This window comes from Panicum virgatum, chromosome 4K (genome assembly GCF_016808335.1).
Source record: "Panicum virgatum strain AP13 chromosome 4K, P.virgatum_v5, whole genome shotgun sequence".
Classification (NCBI taxonomy): Eukaryota; Viridiplantae; Streptophyta; class Magnoliopsida; order Poales; family Poaceae; genus Panicum; species Panicum virgatum.
This window is the reverse complement of record NC_053139.1, coordinates 32,406,109-32,416,400: the sequence shown is the minus strand read 5'-3', so window position 1 is coordinate 32,416,400 and position 10,292 is coordinate 32,406,109. Positions and strand designations below refer to the sequence as shown.

General features: G+C 54.4%; 1 protein-coding gene across 1 annotated transcript; it reads right to left on the bottom strand.

The window, feature by feature from the left end:
• Positions 1-8,616: 8,616 nt before the first annotated feature.
• On the bottom strand, positions 8,617-9,806 carry LOC120702139 (2-oxoglutarate-dependent dioxygenase AOP3-like). The gene is made up of 3 exons (XM_039985897.1): positions 9,496-9,806; positions 9,079-9,406; positions 8,617-8,998 (listed from the first exon to the last, which is right to left on the bottom strand). The coding sequence occupies exons 1-3, from the start codon at positions 9,804-9,806 to the stop codon at positions 8,723-8,725; spliced, it is 915 nt and encodes a 304-aa protein (XP_039841831.1). The 3' UTR covers positions 8,617-8,722.
• Between the last annotated feature and the right edge of the window lie 486 nt (positions 9,807-10,292).

The window sequence follows — 10,292 nt, the reverse complement described above, 5'->3', positions numbered from 1 at the left end:
GGAACTCGTCATCTCCACCTTTGTCGCCAGCATCCTTCTTCTTGTCTTCGTCGCGACGCGCGATGTGTTTGTAGTATTTCTTGAGCATTTCGCACTGCTCGAGATAATGATTGACCGGGCCCTTGTGGTAAGGGCACGGCTTCTTAAGCATGTCGTCGAACTGGCCACCACTGCCTCGATGGGGGCCTCGAGGTCCTTGGCGGTCCGGGGCGGCAGCGAAAGCCTCCTCAGAGTCCTCTGCCTGCCCCGACCCGTGCTGGTTTGGTGGGACCGGCTTCTTTCCCTTCCTCCCTCGCTTCTGTTTTTTGGCGGTGGCGTTGGGCTTGACGTTGCTGCCCTCTGCGGGTGCATCATCCTTGCGCTTGCTCGGCTTGTCGTCGAAGATGGCACCAACAGCCTCCTCGCCGGCGGCGTAGTTGGTGGCAGCGTCGAACAGCTCGTTGGTGTTGGTCGGACGGCTTCTCGCGAGCTCATGCACCAGGTTCCTGCATGTCGTACCCTCGAGGAAGGCGTTGATGACCTCGACGTGGGTGATGCTGGGGAGCTCGGTACATCGCTTGGAGAAGTGCCACACGTAGTCGCGCAGGGACTCGTTGGGCTTCTGACGACACCCTTTGAGGTCCCAGGAGTTCCCAAGGCACACGTATGTGCCCTGGAAATTGCCCACGAAGATCTGAACCAAATCGGCCCAGTTGTGGATCTGATCCGCAGGCAGATGCTCGAGCCACGTTCGTGTGGTGTCAGCAAAGTGAAGAGGAATGTTGCGGATGATGACCGCATCCTCCGTCGTGCCGCCTAGCTAGCACGATAGGCGGTAGTCGTTGAGCCAGATAGCAGGATCAGTCTCGCACGAGTATTTGACGAGGGTGTTGGGTTGTCGAAAGCGCGGGGGAAAAGAAGCGGTCCGAATCTCCCGGCTGAACACCCGGGTGCCCGGAGGCTCCGGTGAATCACCCCTGTCGTGCTCGGGGTCGAAGCGTCCACCCCGTCGAGGGGTGTACCTCCTGCCATCGATGATGTAGCGGGCGTCGCCGACGCCGGCATGCCCGCGCGTGTCACGGATTCGCTCCCTTATGGGAACTCTCCCGATGCGCTCATGCACCAAGGGTGCCTTCGCACCGGGCGCTACGGCTGCCTTGCCCTTCCCGGCTGGTGGTGTGTCCACAGAAACCTCGTGGTCCTGGTGCGCAGTCCCATCAGGTTGCTCCGGGGCTTTCGAGCGCATACGAGACGCAGAACTCTCGGCCTACTGCACGGCAGCTTACTCGATGAGCTCCTGTGCCTCGCGGCGCAGGTTGCGGCCCCAAGGCGTCGATGGCTCGGGCATAGCTTGGAGTAGGTAGGCCGCAGCGACAAGCTTTTCGCCGGCCGTCTTCAGTTCCGGAGGTTTGTCGACGTTGTCGTCGGCCAGGATGCGCTCCCGGGCAACACGTCCCGCCGCCTGGGCGTGTGCACCACGCGCGGTACGCTGCTGCTCGAGTGCGGTGCGCAGCTCCTGGGTTTGCCGACGTTGCTCGTCGAGCTTAGCTTGAAGCTCTTTGAGCTGTGCCAGCTGGGCTTGCCGTGCCGCCGAGCTTGACGAAGAAGAAGGGGCTGCAGGCGGCACCACCGGTTGGTTTGCCTGCGCGTCCGCCCCGCCGTCCCCGTCGTTGCTCGGGGCGTTATCGTTTTGCTCGACGGCGAGATCTGTCATGAAGCACTCCCGGGTGGGATCATAATCCCCCTCGCTGGAGTCTTCGGAGCAGGTGAGGCAGAAAGCCATCGCCAGCTGGAACGAGCGGAGAGCGTCGGGGTCGCGGACGCCGGAATAGTCCTCGACCTCCTCGGCCATGAAGTTGTTCATGAAGAAGTTGATGTCATCGGCGATTGAGCTCGCCATCTCGGGGTAGGATTCGTCAGGAGATGACGCGATGAGGCTGCGGATCAACAAAAGGTGATGACCCGGTAGATCCTCATACTTGGTGAAGTTAGCGCTGGTTGATGAGGCGCGGGCGGCAGTGTTGCGCATCCCGAAGGGGAAGGACGACAGCGAGGTCGAGCCCCCCCTGGGAGGCACTAGTGCCGCAGTAGGTGACGATGACGGCGCAGATGACGCCGATGCATGTGATGACGAAACGGTGGCCCCGTTGGCCATGATGCGGAGTTGCGACATGCCAGCCTCGACCCGCGTGGGGGAGCTGAGGCGTGCCGCACGACGCCGCTCCGCGCGTGCTTGTCCCGAATGCTGACCCGAGCGCCTGTTGCGCCGGGCTGGTGAAGTCGGAATGACGGGGTTGCGTCCGAGCGAGAGGAGCTGCATGAGGTAACCATTGCCGGTTGCTCTGAACTCGAGACTCCCGAACTGGATCACGTGTCCGGCTGGGAGCGGATCCGAAACACCCATAGGGTATGGGTTGGATCTGCCCGCCATCCCCGGAGATCAAATGAGAACAAGAGAGAAAATGTTACGCAGCGTGCCCCTACCTGGCGCGCCAACAGTTGGTGTACCGACCCGGGGGCCTGGATCCCAACTAGTAAATGCCGCGTGTTTCCTCATCCCAGATGATGATGCAAGAGACAACACAGTAACGCACTGTTTTATCCTGGTTCCAGCCGCGGGGCCGTACGCCCAGCAAAGGGGGTGTGCGAGGGCACTGTATTATCTTGCACCCGATGTGCTCGTAGTAGGGGGTACAAGCGTGGCGAGAGAGGGAGGGAAGCTCCCAGGTCTCTGCTAGAAGAGGAGTCGGGTATGGCGATGATCGTGAATGTAGGTGATCGCAGTAGCTGAGGCCTAGAAACGTCTGAGTGTCCTCTGAGAGAGAGAGAGAGACAGCCAGAGCCAGCCCTTAGCGTTCGAGAGAGACTAAAAGAAGCCTGCCTCCTCCATTTATAGTCACAAGGAGGGGCGGCGCACATGAGTGGGGGCGTAGAAGTCATAGTTTTCCCCGAATCGCGGGGTACAGTGACCGAGTACTGTAGGAAGTACACTATGGGGCATGGCATTAGGTGTCGCAGTCATCCTGGATATCGTCCTTGGTACTGCAGAGATCACGCCGGCATCCTGCCAGCCCCTGCAGGTGGTGTGGTCGTCGCTGGTGTATGGTCTTTTATATACGGTGCGGTGGCATTCGGTGGGCCCTGCAGACTAGGGTCCTGCAAGCACAAGCGGTAGCGGGGCACGCGACGGCCCCGGACCCCCTGGTCGGAGTACGGGCGTGCACACTAGGAGGTCCGGGGGACACGTGGAGGTCCGGGGCGCCCCTCTCTATAGGATATGTGACGTCGCTGGACCCCTTCCCCAGCAGGAGGCGGGTCCGGTTGGTCGGTGTAGGCAGAATAGTAACGGGAGCAGTGCAGAGCCTGTCTTGTCTCGCGTTGCAGGTCCCACAGTGTTGCTACAGCATTCGGGATGGCGGAGCGGTGATCGGAGTCAGCAGATAGGACCCCAGTCATATCCACTGTGGGAATGGTGGCCCGACTCCGCCTGTCCTGGGTGCCGTGGTGGAGTGGCTGGCCTTTAATGCCTTCGTACGACGGGCGGGTGAGCGGCAAGGCCGTTTGTCCCTTATGCCGAGAGGTGGTCTCGAGCGAGGCGGAGATGAGTTACTCCCTTGAGGGTGGGTTTGCTACCCTCGAGCGAGGCGGAGATGTTTTGCCCGCTCGAGTGTAGGTGCGCTACCCTCGAGCGAGTCGGAGATACGGGGCGCAGTCGAGGGGTCTCGACGGGGACCCTCGAGCGAGGTGGAGATCATCCCGCGGGTACGAGGGGGATGTGAATGGTCCGCACGCTGGGCTTCGTTGAGTCCTTTCCTTTTTTTCCGGATGGGAAGCAGGCCGTGGGCTTTTGTGGGCTCAGTCGCTTAACATGTGTTTGTGTTTTTCAGAGTGATCTTAGTACCATGATTAGGGTGTCCCTAATCATGGTACCCGACATGCAGCGCCCTCCTCCGCGAACACCGCCCCATCGCCGCCGCCGGACCTCGACACCGACCATCCTGCACCGCATCTCCGCCCGATTCCGACCTTCGGTGAGCAACCCCTTGGCCTCTCCTACCTTTTGTGCTAGCTTGAAGGCCGTGTCGTGCGCCCTAGGTTCCAGAACACGGGCACGCCGGTGTTCCGCCGCCGCCGCACCGTAGACTCGCCGTGGCGAGCCCTCCGCAAAGCAGCACAGCTACGCACGGACCTTGCCTGAGTTTGTTTTTGGCTTTGCGCATGCGCACTAGGCCCTATGCCCCAGTTCCTGTGCCCAGCACCACACGCCAGCACACACACCGGCGAGCTCCGCTGCGCCGAGCTGCCCCCACCGCCGCGCACTGCGCTCCACACCCGGCAGCACCGCGTGAACCACCCCAGTGGATTACGCATGCCGCACTGCGCTCCACACCCGGCAGCACCGCGTGAACCACCCCAGTGGATTACGCATGCCGCGGGCTACCTCCCCGGCCAGACCCGGCCCAGAATAGAGCCCGTATGGCCGAGATCGGCCGTCGCCGGCGAAGCACCGCAACGGGATGACTCACCGGCGACTGAGCACCGCCGCCCCGCGCGCCATTTCTCCCCTGGCCGCCCGATCTCGGACCAGCGGTCCAGATTAGATCGAGATCCCATCAAACCCGAGCCACGCGATCGCTATCCAACGACCGAGTATCACCCATACACCTTTGGCCTGGCTGTTTGGCTAAAGAGACCCTGACCTTTTAAGAAATCAACCCGCGGTACATACGCTTTCAAAAGTATTTCCAGTTTGACCTTGTTTTTAGCACTTAGACCCCCGAGCTTTACCAATATAAAACCCACAGTCCAGACCTACCAGTTTTACACATTAGACCACAGATCTATAGTCTAATTATGTATAGGTCCCTGGTTTTTGCAGAAAACCCCTGGAAAACCTGTTTTTCTTGCAGAAAAGCCCCTAGATCTTGTTTTAAGCCTAGTTTTCGCGTTCTAGCTCTGTTTTAGGTGTTCTTTATGTCCACACAATCGTTATAATGCGTAGAATAGTTTTAGCTTAGTTTTGTTTGCTGTTTTTATGTATTGTTGTTCTATTTCTTAGTGTTAGCCTTTGTTTGCATGTATGTTTATATTGTTGCATTGTTTCTGGCCATGTGTTCGTGAGTAGACGTTGAGCTACCGGAGGAGCCCCAGTACCAGTACCCGGAGCAGCCACCACCTTCTGAGCACTTTGAGCAGCAGGAGCAGTTTGAGGAAGGCAAGTATAACATGAACGAGACCCATCACTTTTAAATACATTTTCATTCTGCATTTTAATATTGTATGCCTATAAGGACTTTTCTAGCCACTTCATATCCTTTATATATATCCATTGGGTTGCATTTTGGTTAGTTGTGCTAGGTTGCTGCGCTATAACACACTTGGTCCTTTTTAATTAATTTGATTAATGGTATATGCAACTTAATTCTGGCAGTGGCCCGTTTGAGTGGCTCACGTCTTGTTAAAAATTGGTTTTTCTAGAAACTTGGTTTAGGGGGATCGCACTGTGTTTTGTGCTAGCTACTCTCCATAAGGACCGTACGTCATTAGAGCGACAACCTGGGACAACCGCGCAACCACAAGACTGGAATGGGACGGTCTTGGCTTACTAATTAGGTCATTTTGGTTCGGGAGTAACTTACCGACGGGGCAAGAGGGGGGGTCAGCTTCAATGGTCCCTGTGCTACGAGGCTTGGTCTGTATTATCTTGTACCCCCTCGAGGTGGGCTCCATCGTTGCGGAGCCTGAATCCTTAGCGGTTACCCCTTACCAACGTGGTCCTTTGTAACAGCCTCGTAGTGAGTTTGCTAGTCATCTCACCTAAGAAAGTGTGATGAACAACTAGCGTAGCTCACGACTTGTGGGTAAAGATGTGCAACCTCTACAGAGTGTAAAACTGGTATACTAGCCGTGCTCACGGCCATGAGTGGCCCAGATCCTCCTTTTGATTAGTGGGGTTACCTTGGTGGTTTCGGTTTGGTTCTCAGTAGTTCATGGTTAATTTTGATTAATTACTATGTAATTGGGTTATGGTAAATCATCAACTTGTAGTAATTAGCTTTAATAAAATTTTGCCAAGATTAAAAGCTAATGCAGTTGAGTCAGCCAACCTTAGAGCCTCATAGTTTGTGTTATACTTGTTGAGTACAAGTTGTGTACTCACACTTGCCTTCTCGACTCTTTTTCCTCTTGTCCTTTTTGGGGATACTCTACTGCTGCTCAGTTCCTGCCGACACGAGGGAGTTCTCCCAGAGCTACCAGGAGTACGAGGACTTCTAGGCGTTCGTCTCCCAGTCGACGTCTCTGTGGCGCCCTACTCAGCTTCCGACGAGAGTTATCGTATATGTTTTACACTTCCGCATACTCTGTATCAGACATTTTGTCATTAATGTAATAAATAACATTCGTACTCGCTTTATTATATCTTTTTACGTGATATGTGTTGTGATATACTGTTCATTCTATTGTATATATGAGTGACTTGATCCTGGCATGTATATGATTGCTCAGTTTATGTCCTTTTATAAACCGGGTGTTACACCCATCCTCCTGAACCTTAGGTATGAGCCAACTTATTCAAAGTACATATGGGAAGAGTAATATGTTGTGCACAAGGTACCTGCAGGATGTGAACATCGACGCAACTTCTGATCCACCGAGCCTCAGTTTAAGCTTTGCTCGAGGACGAGCAAAAGTTTAAGCTTCGGGGGTGTTGACGGCCATTATTTCATACTCTAGCCGTCAACTTCTCGGGAATAAATTGAGCTTTACACCATGTTCCATTCATATTTATTTATTTCTAACGAGTTCCACAAGTTTTGGATGAGTTTTGATTTCAGGTAAACATGTACCAAAAACTAGACGAATTTGGGCAAAAATCCAGGCCGACCGGCCTCTCCTAGGCCGGCCGGCCTGGCACCCCTGAAGACTGTGCCACATCTTCAATCCAGGGGCAATGTGACACACTTACAATGCCTCTGAGTCATGAATTGGACGTTGATTTGATCGAAGGGACCGAAAGGCTTGCACAAAGATCAGAGGACCCACAAGTCATTGCAAACTCATGTCCAAGTCATCGATCCACCACCCAGGGAAGATCACCAGCATACAAGTACAACGTCGGCGCAACGGAGGGCCAAGGAGAGCAAGAGGGAGGCCGGCCGGCCTCCCCTAGGCTGGCCGGCCTCCCCTAGGCTGGCCGGCCTAGCAATTGCACGCGTAGATGGCAAGCAACTGTCAACCGCCTCCAGAAGCAAATCAGAGCCACTGTCCAAAGGTCAGTGGCCACATGGCAGGATCCCCAGGCCGACCGGCCTAGGGGAGGCCGGCCGGCCCCACCTTGCAGCCTCTCAGGCTCTGGCTTCGCGTGGAAGACAAGCATGCCGACCTTACCTGTTTGCAACTGACGCCAACTGTTTTACCGGCCAAGAACCGACCCTGGAAGGCTATAAATAGAACTCTCATCCCTCACTTGTGACACACATACACCACTGGAGCTCATTCTCTCTTTACTTTCTAGAGTAGGTTAGTAGTTTGGGAGTTAGAATCGAGTCGAGCTTGCTCAGGATTTCGGAGTTGTCGAAAGTCTGGTATATCTCTTGTATCTTTCTTTTGACTTTATCAATATAAGTTATCTTCTCTACTTTTTTGAGTCAGCTTTACTTCTGTAGACTTTTATTTTCTCAAGTCTGAGTGTTCAGCTTGAGCGCAAAAGTTTAGCTTTGGCTAAGTTATCTTCCTAGTGTTCGAGATCTTATCTTATGGGTTTTCTCACCCGAACTAGAGTAACTCAAGTTAGTTCTCTAGGTTGAGGGGGATTTCTGTCGATGGCCTCGAGAGAAATACTAGCACCGAGTGTAGATGTGGTGTCTGAGTTTAGTGTTAGCTAGAAAGTGTGTTCCACCCCACGGAACCGTTGTGATAGGCGGCAGGTGATGACAGCCCTGTCTGTCCCTTGTAGTCCACCACATTCGGGTGTTTTCATAGCAGTAGTGCCGACTGCCGTTGGACTCACTTCTCATCCCATTCTGAGTCCTTCCCTGAGGCCACCGAAGTAAGCGTTGGTTTCCTGAAGATTTGTCAGGTGTTTAGTTTGATCTAGAGAGGCTAGCTCGATAGTTCAGAAGTGTTTCATGTATCTTATCTCGCTCATTGTCCTCCCAGCTACTACCTCTCCAAGGAGTTGAGCCTTCATGTGTCACTCGGTCATAAACTGACCATTTATCTTACCTATATGTGGCTTATCCCCGTCTAGTTAGCTGGTTGATCAAGCTAGTATAAGTTATCACTCGGTTTATGATAATTTTTACCATAGTACTTCCCTGAGGATAAATACGATACTCTGGAATACTCGAAGGTGAAGTGCTACAACGGTGGTTCTGTGCACTTGCAGAATATCGATTCTATTGGGCATACGAAACGCCAATAGTGGGTAACTTGTTATGAAAGATAACAGATCCAACGATTATTATAATTAAAGTTGTCGAACTGATGGCGTATGTTTCTAATTTTTCTGAAAATTTTTAGAATTTCTCTATTTTTCTAGAGTGTCCACCTAGTATTCTAGATGGCTTCACGCGTAACGTGTAGGCTTTAAAGGAGCCTCCAAGTAATAGTAAGATGATCTGCATGCGGAAATAATTTTTTTATCAAACACCGTGTCATTCTAAGAATCCAAGGGAGGTTTACTCCCTTTGTGATGATTGATTGGACAATACGGTGTGTCATGTACGTCCTGGGGGAGTGTTCATTCCTTGGACCCATCTTTCTCCACACCGCAGAAAGCCTTCAGTGGATTGTGCTCTCGCAGTTTGCCCCCTTCCTCGGATAAGCGGAACGCCCTGTACTCCTCGTGACTGCAGGGGTTGTACATCAGGGGGTGGTCCTCGTCGACGAGCTCATCCATGGCGCGCAGCATGGGGTCGCCCTTGCGACGCCGGCTGAGCAGCACCGAGAAGCGCTCGCGGCCACTCGGTGCTCTCACCCGGTGGATACACGCCGGCACCCTCCCGTTCGTGACAAGCTGCAGCTTAAGTACGTAGTTAGAGAGACCAACAACAAATGAAGGTGGTAGTGTAGTTTGGTCATCTCGAGTTCACCGGCCGTTAACTGGTCGCCGCCAATGACGATGAGGGTGCCCGGCTCGGGAGGCACGGCGAGCCACCGTCCGCCATCGACCTGCACCTCGAGGCCCCCCACCTCGTGCTGCGCGATCACCGTGGTCATTTGATCGTCGGGGTGCGCCCCCAGGGAGATATTGCTGGTCTCCTTGTCTGGTGGCGTCCCATAGAGCATCATCCGAGCGGTATGGGACTGCGAGAAGAGCTGCCAGGCAATGCTCTCCTCGTGGACCCCCAGGCCCTCTAGGGTCATCCTCTCCACCGTCTGTGCTAATTCCAGCACGTTCTTGGCGAATGACACGATCGTGTCGCTGGAAGAGGCGATGGATAGTGGAATAGTGGATCAGTCATGAGGAAGTAGCCAGCCAGAGAATCGATGGTATCGATCCATATATCTCACCAGAAACCTGGGTTGCCCTGTGGCCAGAGGCGGCCAGTGAAGTCTCGGACGTTGCCGGGTTCAACCGGGTTCAGGATGGCGACGCTCTCCAAGACCTCACTCGGGACCTGCCCGTCGTAGCCTCTATGCGGGCCGTTTGAGAAGGCACCGCTGCTTTTCTTGGTGTCAAACGGGAGCGCGTAGAGCTCCGGCAAGGCTCGGCCGAACAGGGCGAGCCAAAGCTCCGCGTCAAGCGCGTCGTGCACGACCACCACATAGCCGTGAGCCACCATGGACGCGGTCACCGCGGCCCTGGCCTCCGCGCACGCCATCGTCACTACTACAGAATAGACCTTTGTTTCAGGCTATTTGTCCCGGCAGCCTTTGGGCCCGGGACAATAGATGGCTTTTGTCCCGAGTCCAACGGCTTGCCGGGCCAGCGGGGGACAGGGGCCTTTTGTCCCGGTTGGAGGCACCAACCGGGACAAAAGGGTGGCCTTTTATCCCGGTTGATGGCTCCAACTGGGACAAAAGGCCGGCGTAGCCTTTTGTCCCGGTTGGAACCCTTCCCTCTCCCTTGCCCGAGCCATTCAGCTCACTTGTTTCCTACTGTTCTTGGCTCGGGAGAGAGGAGTTCTTGCTCATTTCTACACCACATTTGTGAAGATCTTTGATTCCCCGTCCATCCATCGGCGCTAAAGGTTTGGGGCTTGTTTTTCTCTTCTTCCTTGGCTTGTATAGCTCATTTCATGCTTTAGAAATAGAGAAAATGTGTAGCTAGCTCATTTCTTGGACATTTAGCTATATTGCACATGTAG

What these genes read in the sequence shown, in the direction of transcription:
- LOC120702139 (XM_039985897.1), bottom strand. Translation starts at nt 9,806, where the DNA reads ATGGCGTGCGCGGAGGCCAGGGCCGCGGTGACCGCGTCCATGGTGGCT. An exon ending in CAGGGCAACCCAGGTTTCTG is followed by an intron (nt 9,407 to 9,495) that starts GTGAGATATATG and finishes CGCCTCTTCCAG; the next exon opens with CGACACGATCGTGTCATTCG. An exon ending in TTGGCGGCGACCAGTTAACG is followed by an intron (nt 8,999 to 9,078) that starts GCCGGTGAACTC and finishes CTTAAGCTGCAG; the next exon opens with CTTGTCACGAACGGGAGGGT.